At 38.0% G+C, this 21,663-nt stretch overlaps 1 protein-coding gene across 1 annotated transcript in view; it reads right to left on the bottom strand.

Moving 5' to 3' along the window:
- The window catches only part of LOC120532514 (deoxycytidine kinase-like), a 50,285-nt gene that overhangs the window by 26,800 nt on the left and 1,822 nt on the right, over window positions 1-21,663 (bottom strand). The window contains exon 2 of the mRNA XM_039758566.1: window positions 7,629-7,744. Within this exon, the coding sequence (XP_039614500.1) occupies window positions 7,629-7,744 (116 nt within the window). The remainder of the gene's footprint in view (window positions 1-7,628; window positions 7,745-21,663) is intronic.

Below are 21,663 nucleotides of genomic sequence, written 5' to 3'. Positions count from 1 at the left end.
ACAGGGCAGCATTGTGGGACTGGCTTGTGCCACTGTCTGAAGTCACAGCTCCAGGCACAACTGGAACATCTTTATTGTTTCCGATTTCTCTGTGCCCATGTTTTGTACTTTTAACTTCCAAGTAGAAGACTGAAAACTCCTTTTAAACGGTAATACATGTTTATTATTATTATTACTTCACAAAATTGCAGGTGTTTTTCTTTCTCAGAGGGGGCTCTAAAGCTTGTTTTGGATCATAGCTGCAGCACATGGTGTGGTATACCGAGTCTGCAGCTTAGTAATCAGTGGCTAATTTAAAATAAATAATTGCACCCCAAGAAGCCACAGCCGCCAATTGAGTGCAGGAGCACATGATTGCGTTTCACTCTGCAGTTAATTGAGAAGCTGGCTGGCCGAGCCGCATACACATGCAGAGGCGGGCGGATCAGTCAGCCACCTCAATGATGCTGAGGAGGGAATGGCTCCTCACACCTGCATCCAATTAAACAGGCAGAATAAAAGGAGCCTGCACAGGGATAAAGGATGAATCATCGCAGAACAGAATAAAATGATTGAACAGAAGGGTAAGAAGTAGGTTAAAAGGAGAGAATGAGAAAAAAAGAGAGAGTAAGAGATGGGGAGAGAGAAACAGAGCAACTGTGCTGAGCTGAGTGAGATACAGGTGGTCTGGTGTGAGCCTCAGGGCTGTAGGAGCCAAAAGCTGTGGAAGGGGCGCTCTTCCTGAGCATTTACCTGGGAGTAAGAGTGGCCCAAAATGTGGTGTCACCCGTGGACGCCGAGGGACTGGCTGCAGGAGACATGCGAGACTTGAATTGGAGGCCCTATTGAGAGCCATGGGAAACAAGGACCCATGCCTGTGATTTGAAAGTTGACTGCACCTGTCGGCGGGTGTCACCTTCTTCTGCAAGATCTGAACAGCATAAGTTGGAGGAGACACTGGGTTTAAAGGGAAGCATTGGAGCTCATGGATTCTATTGATTGTCTCTGCCTTTTAACCTCATTGTCTTTATTTAGATTACTTATTGCAACTGTTTTTAACTTTTACTGTTTGAATGGATTATTCATTTATTGGAGATGTTTCACTGCACTTTGATTACTTGGATTTTGATTGTCTTAATAAAAGCACAGCATCACCTTTGTAGACCTACCCCTTGCTTTGCGAGTGTCCTCATTATACCAGTTCATCTTGGTAACGTTATCAACAGTGGCTGGTTCAAGAGGCTCCCAGAAGGAACTAATAGCTTGGAGCCAACCTGCACCATTGCATATGGCTAATTAAGCATACAAATTAGCCATGTGGCACTGCCGCTACCACACAGAGATCAGTGTTATATATTCAGAGGCAGTGCCCATAATATTCTCATTATGGTCAACTAATGTACTCCACAAATGACAATATTACAAGTTTCTTTTTGTGTGTTTTTTTTAATGCATGCCGAGTGAAAGATTGGAATACTGATCGCGTTGTGGCATCATGAAGATTGGCAATGATCTTACAGAATGCCTGTGTGAAACTTCTGCACATGGCAACTACAGTAGTGGCCAAAGGTCTTGGCAGTGACACAAATGTTGTGTTTTGGAAAATTTGCGGCTTCAGTTTTTGTGGTGGCAATTCACATTGTTTTTATATTATTGTTCAGAGTGATGAGATGCATATTAATTCATTGCAAAGAGCTTTATTGGCATAAAAAGTTAACTTTATCACAAAAACCCATTTTCACTTATTTTGACCCTGGCACAAAATGATCAGCTAAAAGTGTCCAGTAAGTACCAGGACTGTCTCCTCCTGAGGAGTTGGCTACAGAATCATGTTGCCACCAGTGCAGAGCTGGCTCGGTATTAGCAGCAGGTGGGTGTGAGTGCATCAGCTTGCACAGTGAGGCAAAGACTTTTGTATAACATGCAGCAAACGGCAGCAAAGAAGCCACTTCTTTCTAAGAAAACATCTAGAACAGACTGAAATTCTGTAGGAAGTACAAGGATTGGACAGTAGAAGATTAGTGCAAAGTTATTTTTTTGGATGAATCCTCCATCCGTCTGTTTGGGACATCTGGAAAATCGATTGTCTAGAGAAGGAAAAAGTGAATACTACCATGAGTTCTGTGTCATGCCAAACAGAGAAGCATCCTGAGACACTCCATGTGTGGAGTTGCTTCTCATCCAAGGGAGTGTGCCCACTCACAATTCTTCCCAAGAACACTGCCATAAATAAAGAATGGTATTAAAACTTTCTCCAACAGCAACTTCTCCCAACAATCCTGGCACAATTTGGTGATGATCAGTGTATTTTCCAGCATGATGGAGCACCATGTCATAATGCAAAAGAAATAATGAAGTGGATTGGAGACCATAACATTGAAAGTTTGGACCCATGGCCAGGAAACTCCCCAGATCTTAATCCCATTGAGAACCTGTGGTCAATTCTTAAAAAGTGGGAGGACAAGCAGAAGCCCACAAATTGTGATCAATTCCAAGCAATAAAAAGGGGAGAATGGATCACCATCAGTTAGGATATTGCCCAGAAGCTGATATCTAGCATGCCAGAGCAAACTGCAGAAGTTTTGAAGAAGGACCAACACTGTAAATATTTACCCTTTACATAAATGTGATGTATTGGCCAATAAAAGTCTTTGGAACCTAACAGGAAAAAAATTCTGTTAACAATGTCACTGATGAATACCACATATTAGCTGCAAAAAACGCTTTGGTGAATTTCACTGATCAATACTAATGAGAAAGGACAGAATGATTTACTAGGTCAGCAGTTGTTATTTAGAGCTACAAAGATATTCAATATTGTCACTTTTTTTCCAGTTTTAGTTTATTGACTTCATTCACATATATTTTATCTCCTACATTTGACAGTATACAGTAAACTGCATTGGTAGAAAGAAGTACCGAAGTTTGGATTGAGAAACATATATATTGAAATATCTCTAAAAAAATGCATTTTCCAAATATACTGCTCAAAAGAATTAAAGGAACACTTTTTAATCAGAGTATAGCATAAAGTCAATGAAACTTATGGGATATTAATCTGGTCAGTTAAGTAGCAGAGGGGGTTGTTAATCAGTTTCAGCTGCTGTGGTGTTAATGAAATTAACAACAGATGCACTAGAGGGGCAACAATGAGATGACCCCAAAACAGGAATGGTTTAACAGGTGGAGGCCACTGACATTTTTCCCTCCTCATCTTTTCTGACTGTTTCTTCACTAGTTTCACATTTGGCTACAGTCAGTGTCACTACTGGTAGCATGAGGCGATACCTGGACCCTACAGAGGTTGCACAGGTAGTCCAACTTCTCCAGGATGGCACATCAATACGTGTCATTGCCAGAAGGTTTGCTGTGTCTCCCTGCACAGTCTCAAGGGCATGGAGGAGATTCTAGGAGACAAGCAGTTACTCTAGGACAGCTGGAGAGGGCCATAGAAGGTCCATAACCCATCAGCAGGACCAGTATCTGCTCCTTTGGGCAAGGAGGAACAGGATGAGCACTGCCAGAGCCCTACAAAATGACCTCCAGCAGGCCACTGGTGTGAATGTCTCTGACCAAACAACCAGAAAGACTTCATGAGGGTGACCCAAGGGCCCCATGTCCTCTAATGGGCCCTGAGCTCACTGCCCAGCAGCATGCAGCTCGATTGGCATTCGCCATAGAATACCAGAATTGGCAGATGCACCACTGGTGCCCTGTGCTTTTACAGATGAGAGCAGGTTCACCCTGAGCACGTGACAGAAGTGAAAGGGTCTGGAAAAGCCATGGAGAACATTATGCTGCCTGTAACATCATTCAGCATGAGCAGTTTGGTGGTGGGTTAATGATTGTCTGGGGAGGCATATCCATGGAGGGTCACACAGACCGCTACAGGCTTGACAAAGGCATCTTGGCTGCCATTAGGTATCAGGATGAAATCCTTGGACCCATTGTCAGACCCTATGCTGGTACAGTGGCTCCTGGTGCACGACAATTCCTGGCCTCATGTGGTGAGAGTATGCAGGCAGTTCCTGGAGGATGAAGGAATTGATACCATTGACTGGCCACCACACTTTCCTGACCTAAATCCAATAGAACACCTCTGGGACGTTATGTTTTGGTCCATCCAATGCCACCAGGTTGCACCTCAGACTGTCCAGGAGCTCAGTGATGCCCTGGTCCAGATCTGGGAGGAGATCCCCCACAACACCATCTGTCATCTCATTAGAAGCATGCACCGATGTTGTCAGGCATGTATACAAGAACACAGGGGCCATACAAAGTGCTGTGTACAATTTTGAGTTGCTGCAATTAAAAATTTTGGCAAAATGGACTAGCCTGCCACATAATTTTTTCACTCTGATTTTTGGGGCGTCTTTGAATTCAGGGCTCTGTAGGTTGATCATTTTCATTTCCATCAAACGATGTGGCATCCTTTCGTTCCTAACACATTACCCAGTCTATATCAGTATAGATATCCAGGAGGATTTCTTTTTCCCATTGAGATCTGATGTGTTTTCAAAGTGTTCCTTTAATTTTTTTTGAGCAGTTTATTAGTACTAGGATAGCATATAACTTACCTGTTTTTGAGAGCTGTCCAGGGTTCTGAACTATGACCTCTGAAACTGGGTAAACATTTCAAACATTTTATTCATTATTAGCCAAATGCTCTGCAAAGCACAGAATTACCACATACCACTAAATTGTCTATAACTAACAAAAACTTAGTTCTCACTACTACAGTTCTCATGATTGTTCTACTCCTCCCACTATCAATGCTATAATTGTTCCACAAGGAAAAGTATCCTTGGAATTTTCCATACCACCACCCTTTGCATTTTGTTATGTCTAGGATGTGAGAGGAAATTTGCGTATCTGGAGAATATTTTGTAAACATTTAGAGCACAGAAACTTCATGCAGAATGTACTTTGGTAGTGATTTGAATCCAGGGGCCTCATGTATAAACGGTGCGTACGCACAGAAATGTTGCGTAAGAACTTTTCCACGTTCAAATCGTGATGTATAAATCCTACACTTGGTGTAAAGCCACGCACTTTTCCACGGTACCGCATACCTTGTCGTACGCAAGTTCTCCGCTCGGTTTTGCAGACTGGCGGCACCCAGCGTCAAAGCAGTGCTACTGTTCCTGTGTGGTTACTCTTTATTTTCCTGACGTGGCTTTATAAATACACTGAAACTAACAAGTATTGTTTATTAGTGTAATGCATCTGATTGTAATTAACTTGTAACAATATAATGGTCCAGGGAATAGCCATATTATTCTAAATACCTTAACTGCTTTAGCGTTGTTACTCTCACTGCACCTTCTTCTTCTTCTTTCAGCTCCTCCCGTTAGGAGTTGCCACAGCGGATCATCTTTTTCCATATTACTCTCACTGCACCACTCGGAGTAATTACAGTATATCACTGTATCTGAGTGTGAATCACAGCAGCAGCTGATCGGAAAGAGAATTATCGGTATACAGCTTGAAGGACACGCTGTCTCAGCCACTGCAAAACGTTTTAAAGCTTTTCCTGTACAGACCTCGCGGTTCAGGAACAGTTTCATTCCAAGAACTTTAAATGCACTCAATCAATTGCTCCTTGTAGAACTGTTAGGACTTATAAGTACAATCACCCCACTGTAAACTTGCACTACAGTTATAATATCGCACAACCTGAGCCACTTAAAAAAAGCGCGTATTTACATATGATGACGATATCATTTTTTAGGTGAAATGTAGCAAAATATGTTTATTATATTATACAGATAAAACTTTAACTTCATTTAAATAATCTATATTCTTCACTGGGAGTGTCGTGAAGGATAGAATAATTAAACATGTACTACGAAGATATTTCAATGTTCTTTAAACGTTATGAAGAATCGGCGCTAAGCTTACAGATGGCTTAACTTCTATTACAGAGCTGATTGTGTGACGATCGGTTACTTGGGGAAAGAAAAGCAAGGACTGCAGTGATGGCTAAGCCAATATATATTGAATATAAAACAGAAAGAGAAAATATCGACACAGCTAAAAACGCAGTGTCAAATTTCGGCAAAAGTTAAATGCTTGTGTCATGAGCACGAGGCGGCTGTGCAGTGTCTGCAACGGACGTGGCCATCCACCGTGCATAAGATACTTTACTGACATTGGCGGGCGAAGGAGCCACCGATTCTTCCTCTGCCCAGTGCCACCACAAGCCTAGAGCCGCCCCTGAGTACTGCTGCAATAAATTATTTAATCGAAGTGAAACACATGTTTAATAATGTGCTTTAACTCCTATCATCATGAAAATGATATCACGTATACATCTCAGTATTTTAGTTATTCAGAGAGCTGTAATATCATGAATGTAATGGATTCTGTGTCCTGTCGGAGGAAGAGAACCGGTTTAAGAAGCAAGTAGTGATTCACACACATAGGCACATAGAAGATCAAATACAAAACAAAGCATTTAACATGCTACTTTAATTATGATGTGATTTGAGAAACTGGTTAATTAAACGATTTTAAGATGATGTTTATGATGTTCTACTTTAATGACAAAAGAAACTACATGATTAAAGTTGAAATGTCGAGATTGAAGTTGACATTTCGTGCTTTTCCCCACTGTGTGCCTTTTCTCTGTACCCTAATAAGCTTTCATATGACACTCAGACAGTGGGCTACAACTCGGCTTTTCACAGCAACTTTGAGATGTGACTTCTTTTTTATTTCCGGCGCTGTGCGATTTTGTGAACGTGAGCTTTCAAGTTTCTCCAACACGCTATGTCACTCGATCAACTTCCTTTTGTTCATTATACCACGGTTTATTTGAACAAATAGTATGTTTTTCCTTTGCCTCCACTTGGTATTCGCTGAAATTTTTATATTTTCCCCCGTGCTTTTCCCATTGTCTTTTCACAGAAGGCTGAGCTTAAGGGCGATTTATATTGATTTGCATATTCAAAGCGGAGTAATTCTGGGAGGAGTTGGAGCGTTACATAAAGCGCGTGCACGAGCGTTAGTTTTCACGCTGATCGGGATTTATGTAGCGGAAGAACGTGGAAGTTGGAGTACGCACAGATTCCTGCATCTGGATTTTTCTGTGCGTAAGCACATTTTGGCTTTTGTGCTTACGGCATGTTATAGTGTGATTTCTACGCACGGCGTTATACATGAGGCCCCAGGTCCGTGAAGCTTTAAAAAAGCAGTGTTATCCACTGCACCACCATTACTTAATTTTTACAAAATCAGATTCAAAGGTTGACTACCTGCTTTTAGAGCTAATGTATGGTCATGACAGATGCAAAAGCATATAAATTGTTTTCCTTCAGCAGAACAGGCATTTTACTATTAACTGAATTCTAATGGAAGGAACAAAAAGAGCATTAAATATAATAAAAATGAGGAAAGCTTGTAAGTGTAGATAACTTCTAGCCTATTTATACTTTAAAATGACAGTATTGCAGATAGCATTACTGGCAAACAGTGCCTGAAATTCATCATCAGTTCCGGGGTAAACTGTCTACAGTGTTTTATTTCAAAGATCTATCCTTTATTTTATCTTTATTAGGGATATCTACCTAACTTTTGTGCTGTTATGCTGGTAATGATACATTTTTCAGGTGAATGTGTCAGGACAAAATTATATAAAAGCAACTTACCTCACATTCACTGAGCTCACTTTGAACATTGCACCACCGTGCAATCGGTTCAGGAACTACCTCCCAGTCTTCATTCTGTTGTTTCAGCAGATGAACAAATGTAGACTTTCCTGCAGCTGCAATTTAAACCAGACTATTATTGATTTTAAAATGAAATAAAGACTTATTTCAGACTACTTCAACTACTGCCCCCTATCATCATTGCTCTTTGCAATCACCATTGAGCCATTGGCTGTTTACTTTCAAAATGCATCAGAGATAAAGGAAATTATCAGAGAAGGATTTGAACAGAAAATATTATTACATCCAGATGATATAGTACTGTATATATTTGACCAACAAAATTCTGTGCCAGCAGTCCTAAAAGCACTAGCAGATTTTTAAAAGATATCTGGACTCAAAATCAATTTGAATAAAAGTGTGCTTTTTCAAGTGAACTGTCTAGAACACAATATTAGACTGAACACCTTCCCCATTTATCTTAGCAGATCAGCTTAAATACCAAGGGGTAAATATCACAAGTAAACATAAAATTCTTTTTCAACAAAATTTTGCTGTCTGCATGGCCTAAAATAAACAAATCATGAATAGATGGTCTACCCTCCATCTCACATTAGCAGGTAGAATCTACATTGTCAATCTGTAAATAGTTCCCAGGCTTCTTTTTCTATTTCAAACCATCCCCATATATATATTAACACATTATTTTTTAAGAAATTTGATTCAAAGATAACTAAATTTATTTGAAATTTGAAACATCCAAGCATCTAAAGGGCAATTCTACAGAAATCTAAATCAGAAGGGGGCATGGCACTATCCAACTTTCAGTTTTATTACTGGGCAGCAAATATACAGGCCATAAAGACCAGGGGCCTCATGTATAAACAGTGCGTACACACAAAAATGTTGCACGTGCCTGTTTCCATGCTCACAACGCGATGTATAAAAACTAAACTTGGTGTAAAGCCACACACATTTTCACACCAGCTAAATCTTTGGCGTACGCAAGTTCTCCGCTCAGTTTGCAAACTGGCGGCACCCAGCGTCAAATCAGTTTGTTTCTGTGTGGTTTCCCTTTCTTTTTTAGATCCACATCCCTGACGCGGCTTTATCAAAAACACTGAAATTAACTGCATATTGTTATTAGTTTAAGCATCAGGTGTGTTTCTTTGTGCAAAAATCCTTGTGTAGTAGAGCAAACTGGAATCGGCCAAATTGAAAGATCTGCATCTGTGTTAAATAACTTACAGAGAGATGCCTTTGTGGGAGCTTTAAGATCCATGTATTGGTTAGCAAAAAATGAGTTGCCACATACAACGTTGTTTGAAAAGCTGTTAAAACACTGTAAAAAAATGGGTTGTTCCTTTTTACAACATCTCAATGTTGGTAAAAATGCACATTACACCTCTGAAAGAATAATACAAGAGCTGCTGGATGTCTTAGCCTCAGAAATAAAGTCTAACATACTGAAAAATATACACGTAGAACATTTTTTCAGTATTCTGTGTGATGAAACCACAGACATCTCAGTTGTAAAACAATTCATTATTTACATTAAATATGTTTGCCAGGTCACTAAAGAGGTCAGAATTAGTTTTGTATCAACCCGCAATATGATTGATGCCAAAGCAGAGACTATAAGCAACACACTGAGTGAGACTATGAACACTCTAGGCTTGAAAACTGCTAATCTGGTTGGAAAAGGGTCAGATGGAACAGCTGTTATGATTGGGAAACAGAAAGGTGTGGCAAAACTGCTTAAAGATAAAACATCTGGACTCTTGGTCAACTGCCACTGTGTAAACCACCGATTGGCCCTTGCAAGTGCCCAAGCAGCAGCTGCTGTACCTTATTTAACAAAACTGAACGACATCTTAAGGCAGCTGTTCTATTTCTTCCAAATTTCTTCAGTTAGGATGGCTGGTTTAACTGAAGTTCAAAATAATCTGAACATTCCCCAGATTGATCTCAAAATGGCTAGTGACACTAGATGGCTGTCTCATGACTCTGCAGTACAGTCACTACGGCAGTGTTTGATGAGTATCATAGCTGCGCTGGAAAGAGAGGCCACTGAACGAAATGACATCACAGCTGAAGGATTAAGCAGATGTATTAAAACATACAATTTTGTTTCCTCTCTGATGATGCTTTCAGACGTATTACCTTTGTTGTCCAACTTATCTAAGGCTTGGCAAAGGCAAGATGTTAATCTTATCGAAATTGAGCCAATTTTGCTCGCCACAAAATTGTCCATCATGGAGTTGAAAGACACGCCTGGGAAATATTTTCAAAGCCTTCACCATTGTCTGACAGAAGAATGGTCAGATTTCCACATTCTTATACACAGAGTGATGTACTGTCATTCAAAACTGCAATATATGATAAATACCTAGAAACAGTTGTCAAGCACCTAGATGTATGATTCCCTGACATGACAATTATTTACAGCTTTCAAAAGTTTTCAATGCAGAAACTCACGATTCAAGTGAGTCTGCTTAAATTCTTTTCGATCATTACTCCAAAAATGGTAGCCCCCCTATTTTAAAATATGAAAGTAGCAGGCAAGAATGGACAGTTGCGTCAAAAATGATCACAAGTCATTCATACAAAGACTTCAGTCCAAAACAGATTTTACTAAAAATGGCAACGACATCAGAGCTCAAAGAGTCATTTCCAGATTTAGCCAAACTAGCTCATATTGGGCTAGTGATCCCAGTAAAGCACAGCTGAATGTGAAAGGGGGTTTTCTGCCCTTAAAAGGATCAAGACATGTTTGAGAAATTGCATGAATCAAAGCACGCTAAATAATCTCATACTGATCTCCTTGGAGGGCCCAGATCCTGGGGACTTTGATTATGAGAAAGCTGCAGACAACTGGGCCTCTAGGAAGAAAAGAAGAATAAATATTTAACTGAAGACACCTTCTGCATATGCAAGTTGGCTTTGAAGAATATTTTTTAAATTTTTCTTCATTAGGTTTCCCATACTTTTTGTTCATGGTTTTCACTTTTCTTCCCAATAGCGACAATACTTGTGCCTCTTGGTTTATGTCATAACAATTGTTATTTAAAATTTTTGTTAGGGTTGCAGGATCCTGAATTGGATACTTCTCAAATTTAATAAAAATATTGTCAAACCTTAAAAAAGGAAGTCATATTGAGTATTGGAAAATAATTAACAATAATTAACTAATAAAAATAGTGCACATTTAATTTTCCCCACCACCAAATTTCCCTGTACCGCCCCACCTGGCTACTTTTTCATGCCACCCAGTTGGAAAAAATTTCTGAGAAGAACACTGCACAGTATAGATGAAAGTCACGGTCAGATGCATTTTCAGACGTTTCAGTGTGGACAGGGATTCTTTTGTAAACAATATGAAAACACCAGTGTGGACGGAGATCATTTTCTTTTAAAAATGTAGTTTTTAAATGAAAACATGGTAGTGCGGATGTAGCCTAAGTGTATTATCCCCTTAAATACTATTCTCTTAAAATTTAAAACTTCAGTCCAAGTATCCCTATTCTATTATTACACAGATGTAGCTGAATAAATCTCATTAAGATGAAACAAGACTTTATACAATGACAGCACTTCTTAACTTAACTGGAAAGTATTCATAAATATGATACAATACATTTATGTTTACAGTTGGCCTTCTTTGCACTGACTCAGCCAAATCTGACAGCTTACAAAAAGCCACTGACTTCAAGACATGAACTGCTGGCATCTCCTCTAAGTCAAAATGCTTTGGTTTGAGCCATCCCCTTTATCACAGTGAAGCCCAAAAGTCTGTCACTAGCCATGTATGACAAAGAGGATAATGCCCAAATAACAGTTTATACAGTTTGAAAATGTATTACATACAGTGGTATAAAAAAGGTTTGGGCACCCCTGATAAAAATGTATAACTTGCTATGCTTTTGAGGCAGCAATTTCATTTTAACATATTTTATACCATATGGAAACAGCAAAATTTCAGTAGTGAAACATTTTCTATTGGACCAATAGAACCAATTTAATGTGCATTTAAACAAAAATAGGCAGGTGCATAAATGTGGGCACCCCAAACGAATAATCCCATTAATATTTAGTAGAGCCTCCTTTTGCTGAAATAACAGCCCGTAGATGCCTCCTATAGCCACTGACAAGTCCCTGAATTCTGGCTGGTTGTATTTTTAACCATTCTTCCATAGAAAATGGCTTCTGAGTGTGGACAGCCTGCTTCAAACCAATCCATACATTTTCAATGATGTTCCGGTCTGGGGACTGGAATAGCCTTTCTAGAACATGTACTTGTGCCTCTGAATGAACTCCTTGGTAGATTCTGAACGGTGTTTAAGATCACTGTCGTGCTGAAACATCCAACCCCAGTGTAACTTCAACTTTATGACTGACTCTTGAAGAACATTCTTTTTAAGAATCTGCTGATACTGGGTGGAATTCATGCGGCCCTCAACTTTAATAAGATTTCCAGTACCTGTGTTAGCCACACAGCCCCATAACATGAAGGACCCTCCACCAAATTTTACAGTAGGCAACAAGTTCTTCTCCTGGAATGCTGTGTGTTTTTGTCGCCATGCATAGTGCCTCTGTTTGTGACCAAATAAATCTACCATAGTCTCATCTGTCCACTGTATTTTTTTCCCCAAAATGTTTCTGGCTTGTCCCAGTGTGCTTTTGCATACCTCATGTGAGTCTTCTTGTGGTGAGTACACAGAAAATGCATTCTGCGCATCACCCTTTCACCGAGCTGTTCCCGGTGAGAAGTGCTCTGTACAATGACACCATCAGCAGACAGATATTCTTGTAGCTCTGGAAGTGGTCTGTGATTTGTCTGTGACCATTCTAACTGGCTATGCCTTTCAGATATTTTTCTTGGCCTACCACATCTTTCCTTCATAAGGACTGTTCCCGTGTCTTTCCATTTCCTAACAATACTTCTGACTGTGGAGACAGACAGTCCAAACCTTTGTGATAATTTCTTATACCCATCTCCTAATTCATAATGATGAATTATCTTAATTTTTAAGTCAGTAGAGAATTGTTTAGAGGTACACATGTTGCCACTCTCTAAGAGAGAACCAAGGACAAGCACAATTAGCAATTACCTATGTTAAATAATCTTTTCATGATTGGTTGCATCTGTCTTTGTAGGTTTAAGATCTAATGAGCTAATCAAAGCAATTTTGTGCTGCAACCTGTCAGCATTAAATTAATACATGTCTTCAGATAAATGCAATTAAAAGGGTGCCCAAACTTTCTCACATCCCATTTTTCACATTTTATTTTATTTCATACAACTCAATAATACTACACTGAGAATCTTTGTCTGATAAACATCCCTTTCTAGTAAGAAAATGGCATATTGATGTGATCTTCTCTTATGAAGACAAGAGCAAATTATCATGCAGCCTCAGAGGGGTGCCCAAACTTTTAAATAGCACTGTATTTTTGTTTAATTCTCCAAAAATGATTGTGTGTGATACACTGTATATTGTACTTCATAACCCTGGCTGCAACTGGCAGCTAGACCAGTAGTCATTTTAAACATACAAACATGTGGTTTAGTTGTGAAGGTGCTATTGTCAACTTAGGGAGTCCACCTTTGACTTCTGCCCATCTATTTTGACTGCTATCAAAGCCACTGTTCTTCTTAAATAACTTCAAAATTTTATTTTAAAGATTTTTTTCATATCTAAATAGTTACGCACTACTAAAAACAATTGCTGACACAAATCAAAACATTTAGGGGGAAAATTCAACTGCAAATTTTATGATAATTGACATTTATTGATTGTGGTTTAAAGTATGTTTTTGCATTTAAAAAACTATAATTCTTTAATAGTGTAGATTAGATTTGCTTTATATAATTTTATTGTATATTTTATGAAAGACCTTCCCATGCTTTGATATACAAGTGTATTGTTAACTATTCACTGTTTTATTTATTACTGATAGTTTAATCTAATACTAAAAAAAGAAGCATACATATGAATGGCTAATTAAAACTCCGGACTTGTGGAATAGCTTGAGTCCTTAAAGTACAGAACTTTACAGTTTGTGTTATTAATAATAATAATAATATTTTTTTTGCATTTATATTACAAGATATCAGGAAGAGATATCTGTGGTAGTCAATGACAAATAGATTTCCAGTGAAACTAGCAATCTTGGCAGTGCCAATAGTGTAATGGACTTAAATTTTTCATTGTGATTACTTCTAAGTACAATCTTTTAAAATCTTTGTGCTACAATTAGTGCAGACACTTTAAGAGCAGTAGATCATTTGGATAGGCGGCGTAACAAGTAAACACAGGACACATTATGAAGCTTGCATGTTGCATATGCAGGTGTCCTGACCAAGCTGAGTGATGCTGTTCAGAACATTCTTCTTAAGCAGCTGTATCTAACAATTGCACAGTTGCAGCGAGTGGTTCTCTCTTTTTTGTGGTTGTGCCTGCAGGTGTCTCAACTGTTTATCTTATAAGGATGCCTCCATTACTGCTAGATGTAGCCGAATACTGTAATCTAGTTTTAAGATTTTTCTTGCTGAAACCACAATTACTAGTAAATTACACAAAAGGAAGCTGGACAGGGTTGAAATATGTCATGATGATTCAAGCTTTTTTCTCTTTTGAGTCCAGAAGGGAATTTTAGCACCAGAGATGAAGCAGGTCCAATGCTGGAAAATGCAAAGCCACAAAGGCAGCAAAATAACAAAAAAATAATGACACAAATAATAGTTTTTATACTTTGCTTGTATTGAAGAATCTTTCAGCTTACAAATCCACAATATGGCTTTGCTGGAAGGCTACTGAAAAATGTCAACTGTGATGAACAGTGCTCTGGCTATTATTTTCCCCAGATGCTGTAAGTCAGAGGTCTCCATCTCTGATCCTGGTGGGCTACTGTGGCTGCAGACGTTTATTCTAACCCTTTTCTGAATCTGTAACCAGTGTTCCCTGCTTGTTAACTTCTTTTGCCTTAATTTTAATTGACTCGCTATTAATTGTGTCGTTTTTCCTTATTTAGTGGCCAAACAATAATAACTTCAAAAATGAGCCAACACATGACCGGCTGACCTGTATCCATCGTATAATATCTGAAAATAAAGGTGAAGGTCTCAATTACGTTGATCTGCTCAGGTTCACAAAACATTTTGACGATGCGCCTACAAAAAAGAAAATAAACCGTTTTGGAAATGTCTACTGTGACAACAAGCCACGTAATTAAATAATGGATTTAATTAACAACAAAAATGGGCTTCTTATTAAGAAACTGGTTGGAATTTAAGGCTCCAACTTTCCTAGTCATCTTTTGGCTCATGTCACATCTCACATCTCACTTCTGTTAAGGAAAAAAAAATAAGCAATTCACTGGGAAGAATTAAAAAAAAATATTTAAATTAAAACGAAGGGAAAATAATTTAATAAGCAGCAAAAGCTGGTCACTAATTAAGAACAGGATTAGAATGAGAACCTGCATCCACAGTAGTGCTCCAGGACCAGAGTTGGAGACCTCTGTAGTAACAGCATGCAGAAGTTTAGAGGGTGGAAGGCTACAGAGGACCGCAATTCAAAAGTTACAGGGTTGTGTTTGCAGTGCTCCAGCATGTTTGGCGGGTTTGCAGTTGTGGGTTCTCAAACACCAGCATGTGGTAAGACTTTCTTTTTAATATCTTTTATGATAATACTGTTTTGGTAAAATGAAGCAAAGATTTTTGCACTAGGAGATCCATTCAGCCCAATAAAGCTTGTCAATCCTGTCTTCTTAATTTTTTTCATGATAATAATGATTCCAATTTTGAAGAAACCTAAAGTCCCACTGTCTACTACATTACCACAAATCTACCCAAGGGTCCATTCCCTCCAGGACTCAGTTTAGAATCAGCTGAATCAGTACAATCTGGCATTCCACCTAATTTAGTGTTGTCTATAAACTTGATCTATTATTTAACTATATATTTTCATCGATACCGTTTATATACACAAGTAAATCAGAATTACACAGACAGCAGCCAAGCACAGAACTGAAACCCGGGATGCTGGAATTGTGAGGCACCGGGGTCTATCGATGTCAATGTGCCTTCATGCTTACTGCAGACATCTGTAATTAACAAAAAAGAAATCAATTCTAAAAAAAAAAATCCCTTAATTTTGAGTTATCAAAATGTAATTACACATATATTTAGTCAGAATTCTAGCTAGACAAAATCAAATTACAGATACCACTAATTAAATTCTGATCAATCAAAGTACAAATCAGCATGGGGTTTGCTTGCTAAGCATTTGCCTGAGTGGCTTCAACTATTGAATCAATTCAAGAAACAGATCAGAGTTTTACCGAAAGGCTGCTTCATTAGTTTAAAGCTCTGGATCAAAATAAAACTCTTCTCCCATTTTGGTATTTTCCAACATGTTTTATAGAGATGACTATTAGATTTAAAGTTTTCACACTACTACCCCAACAAGACATAAAACTTTTTATATTGCATTCTAGCCCTGGAATTTATTATGTTCCTCCTTGAAAATCAGTGTATTTTTTAATCCAATATAATTACCATGAAACTGAAAACTTAACAAGACCTCAACCACCTTACAAGTACTTTAGCAAGCATGTTTATGAGACTATGCCTATATGCGAGCACACTGATTACTCACTTTGGCTTTTAATGGACTGGTCAGTTTCGTTTCGGTTGCTCATTAAAATGTAATCAAGAAGGAAAGCGCAGTGCAAGAGAGGTTGACACACAGGAGGATATCATGTATTTATATCATGTTTAATATCTAGTAAAAGGCTCTAGTCAATCATGGAGAATCCCCTGCATCCACTGAACAGGATCATCTCCAGACAGAGGAGCAGCTTCAGCGACAGACTGCTGTCACCATCCTGCTCCACCGACAGACTGAGGAGATCGTTCCTCCTCCACACTATGCAACTCTTCAATTCCACCCGGTAAACGGTAACATTATACAAAGTTATTGTCTGTTTTACCTTCATTGTTATCACTCTTTAATTTAATATTGTTTTTAATCAGTATACTGCTGCTGGAGTATGTGAATTTCCCCTTGGGATTAATAAAGTATCTATCTATCTATCTAATGCCTCTGTGTGTGTTCAGCCCCTCTGAGCAACCCGACTGCTCAGCTTGGCTTCGGTCTGATTGGTCAGTTTCGGTTTGGTTGTTAAGTCAAATGCAATGATGAAAGGAAGCACTGGGCAAGAGAGTTTGACACACCAGAGGATAACAAATGCAGGTATAAGAGAAACACTGGTAATCACCATCAAACATGGGAAGTATTCACCATAACACAAATGATGTTTTCACAGTGGGTAGTGGTAGCCTTTTTACCATTGGTGATAGTCAAAAAGCAGACAAGAGGAAAGCAACACACTATGAAATGACAGAGTCTGAGAAGCAGGCTTTTTTGGGAATGTGATCGAGAGAGGAAGCGCCAGCAAAGACAGGCACTGGGAGACACACAAAGATAAAGAAGAAAGCTGATGGATGAATGCTGAGGGTATATTTAAGGAAAGGAATATCAAGCATTTTAAATGTTATTCTATTACCTGTTTTCAGTAATATAGCTAGTCTTTTAAATATAATAATAACTTTCCTCATGAATAGATAAGAAGTTAATATGCACTTTACAATGCCAAATGAGCTAGACATTAAATAGATTTTGAGTAGAAAGAAAGTCAAGATTCAATCCATTGTCACGCTGTTTGGAGTGAGCCTAACAGATATCTTAAGAGTGTTTCAGTTCAGTTAAGTACATGAGTTGTGAAGAGGAAAGTAAGTTACAGCACTTGACCTAACAAAAAATAAATATTATCATTACACCTGTAGTACTGTATATTAGTACTTCATGAAAGATGACAATTTAAATACCAGGTGACAGAACAACACTGGAGTTGCAACTGAGATGAAAGATTCAGGCTGTTAAGGATGGCACAAGGTTGTCCTTTGATGGCAACTGAAATATTTTACAAGACTCGGGTTTCTACAGCAACCAATAATGAAATACATGCAATGGCTATGAGTTGAGATAAGTTTTAATGTGCTGAGCAACTTGTGAGGAACACATGTAATGTTAAAAAAAAATTTAAACTAATAGTATAATCAGACACAACTGGAATATGGTAATTCCGTTCAGGATGAGCTATGAGGGCATTTATTTATTAAGTTAAAACCAGCTGTGCTTTATTTGTTAATTTCAACTTATGTATGAAACTCTTGCTTGCTTAATTATGTATTCGTTTTTCCCTCTTTGTGTGTAATTTTGAAAAATACATTACAGCATCCTGTACACCTAATATGAAGCCTATTTGTTAATGATAGCACGTATAATTGTATTGTCTCTCAGCTATACTTCGCAAGCACGGTGCTCACTGATTGCTGTTAAATGCTGAAATTCTTTACAAAGCCATATACTGTAATTCAAACACCAAGAAGTAGACATTAAATTATTTACTTATTGTACGTCTCTATTTTCTACATACTGGTGTAATGCCCAATATATATGTTCAGTTCAGTAAAATAAAACAAAATGTCTCTAATCAAACCTGAAATTGAATCCAAGCATTCAAAATAGAATGAACATTTGTGTGTATTTGTAGCAATACAACGTTTATTAAACTAATGCAACACATATGAACCGGACGTGAACATAACACTGAGCTCTCATAGATCATATCAGTATATGCTAACGCAAACTAATATCAGCATTTTTTGGATTTCTTCATCCATCTATTACTATAAGCAAAATTAACATTTAAAAATATCTTAAAAGGAATACTTAAAAACTTAGAAATATCTTAAAAGGATTTTTAGAACAGACTCCCCGTCCAAGGTTTGTTCCTGCTTTGTGTCCAATGCGGTATGGGATAGGCTCCAGATTCAGCGCAAGTCTGCTGTTGGTAAGACGGTTTGGAAAATGAATGGATCAGCAGATGGAATTTCAGATATTTTAAAATGCAGATCACCTTTTCGGATGTTTAAAACTTATTTCAAGATATCTCAAAATAAATTCCTTTGCATTTTAAGACAACTACAATACACATGGAGATGGTCCAAACACATTTCAAGATACAGTGCCCATAAAAAGTATTCACCCCTTTTGGAAGTTTTCACATTTTATTGTTGTACAACAATGAATCACAATGGATTTAATTAGGTTTTTTAATACTGAGCAACAGAAGAAGACTTTCTTAATGTCAAAGTGAAAACAGATCTATTCAAAAATGTCTAAATGAATCCATCTATCTTTCTATATATACAAGGCAAACTTGACTGACTCATTCATCAACAAAAACACTACTATATGTTTAATTAAAAAGCTGATATGTGGCATGGTGATACTCCTAGCGCATTAGGTATCCACAAAAAAGGACACCTAGATAGATTAATATTAGAGATAAAAATCTTCCCTACAATAGAAAAGTGAAAATACCCCCAAAATCTCAAAAACGCTTTGACTGATTTGATTGAAATTTAGTGATGTTCTAGAAAAAAAAAAAGAAAAATTAGCCAACGTGATGTGTTTTGTTTTTTTTTTATTCTGCGATATTTGTTGGTAATAATGCTGTAGTGAGTGGAATCCTCTTAGGCAGGGGGCTCCAGATCTAGTCCTGGAGAGCTACTGTGGCTAGAAGTTTTAATTCTCTTTTCTTAATTAATGACCAGTTTTTGCTGCTAATTAACAATTTCCCTTTTTTTTTTTAATTGCCTTTTCTTGAGACTCTGACCACTGAATTGATTCCTTTTTCCTTAAACGGCACCTAAACATAAATTTGATGTGAAGTGAGCCAACAGATGACCAAGTCGGGGCCTCCAACCAACTTCACTTCATTCAGTTTCTTAATTTGAAGCCAATTATCGTTGCTAATTATACCCTTCATTATAAATAATTAAGAGAGCCGAGTCTTAAGTTGCGCATCAATTAAAATTAAGGCAAACAGTTAATTAGCAGCAAAATCTCGTTACTAAGAAAAGGGTTAGAATGAAAACCTGCAGCCACAGTAGCTCTCCAGGACTGGAGTTGAAGACTCCCAAGGAAGGACTCCGTAAAGGGGTCCCCCACAGAGAACATACAGGAGGAGGAATCTGTACATACTTCATTATATTATTTCTTTTCTGTACAGTGTCTAAAATACTCAGTTCATTGCGTTTTCGACATAAATGTACCTCCTTTAAATGTTAATGCTGTTAATGTTATGTCACAAGTTAAAAAAATATAATTCCGTGTACAGTATATTGCTTTTATTCTAAACATTCCAAAAATTCAGTGCAAGAATGTACATCAAAGCGTTGCATTTATACCTGATTACCCAAAATGACTATTATTACTGCTATACTGGTTTTAATTCAAATGAGTACAATTTCCAGTAAAATTGCATTTTCTAATGGCCATCAACAAAAGCCCAGGTCAGTCAGCAGGAAAATAAGAAACTAATCTACAGAATGAATGTTTTACTGAAAGGCAATTTCTGCATATATAGCACATTCAAGAGTATGAAGCTTCAGTGAACTAAAAAATATTAGACCCTGGGGGGGGGGGGGGGGTTGAAATGAAAAATATCATATAAGAAAAGTACTCGGTTATTACAGTACACCGCATATCTGATGCATCTGATTAACCGATGCCACCATTACTGCGGTCCATTGTCTTTGGAAATTTCCTGGATGAAGCAGTAAACACAGCCAGTTACAAATAAAACACAAAAAATAATGGCTTGCATTAATATGACACACCTAAAATCATCATTGGTGCAGCCAATTGGTTTTAAAAGTCATATACTTAGTTCAGAACAGATCACCAACCTGTAATCAAGGGGATTCATTTGATTTGAGTGTAAATGGACCTTATGTGGTTGTAAGGAGTCAGTATTGTGACCTAACCTACACAATGAAGACAAAAGAATGCTGCGAGCAGCTCCAATAAAAGGTTATTGAAAATAAGTCAGGGATGTATGTAAGAAAATATTCAATTCACTGAATATCTTTTGGAGTCCAGTTAAATCAGTCCTTAAGACATGCAAAGAGTATTGCACAGCTGTAAAGCTGCCTAAAGCAGGCCGTCCACAAAAATTGAGTGATTGTGCAAGAAGCCAAATAGAGAAAGATGGTAAGTCTGAAATACAGTAGTAAATAGTTACAGTGGCCGAGACTGGAGAGACTGTGTATAAAACAACTGTTGCATGAGTGCTTCGCCAGTTGCAGCTTTAGGAGAGACATGCATAGAGAAAACCAAAGTAAAAAAACACACATTGCATCCCAGCTGGAGTTTGCCAGAAGGCACATGGGAACCTCTGAAGTCAACTGAAAAAAGGCTCTATGGTCTGATGTGAGAAATAGTGCGCTTTTTGGCCATCAGGATAAAAGCTGTGTTTGGAGTAAGCCAAACAAAAACCCATCTGCCCCACCATGACGCATCATGCTGTGGGAATATTTCTCTGTAGCAGACCCTGGAAGGCTTGAGAAGGTCAAATGAATGCAGCAAAATCCAGACAAACCATGTGCCTTTAGAAAAGATTGTGCTTGGGAGTTGTTGTCTAGCTGGAAAACAAACCCAAAGCTAAACAGGAATGGATTAAAAACAATGTTAATGTCATAGGGTGGCCAAGTTAACAGTCCAGATCTTATTCTAATTGAGAATTTGTGACTGGACTTGAAAAAGGCTGTTAACTCACGATCCCCATGAAACCTGACATTGTCCAGATGTGCAAAGCCAATGCAGACCTGTGCACCAACATTCAATGCCATTATGGCTGCCAAAGGTGCTTGGGTGAATACTTACACAAGCAATTATTTAGCTAATTTGTAAATTCATTTTCGATCAATTTGCAAAAAAAGGTTTTCTTTTGCCGTTAAAGGGTCTTTTTTCTGTTGATCAGCATAAAAAAAAAAGCTGAATGAAATCCACTGAGATTCAATGCTGGATAACAAAAGGTGATATACTTTTTATATAAACTGTCTCAAACTTATTTTCAAATATCTTAAATTTACAAATTGACCTTTTATTTGAAATAC

The sequence above is a fragment of the Polypterus senegalus genome, chromosome 7, assembly GCF_016835505.1.
Source record: "Polypterus senegalus isolate Bchr_013 chromosome 7, ASM1683550v1, whole genome shotgun sequence".
In the NCBI taxonomy this organism is placed as follows: domain Eukaryota; kingdom Metazoa; phylum Chordata; class Cladistia; order Polypteriformes; family Polypteridae; genus Polypterus; species Polypterus senegalus.
The sequence above is the reverse complement of the archived record's forward strand: the minus strand, read 5'-3'. Positions and strand labels throughout refer to the sequence as shown.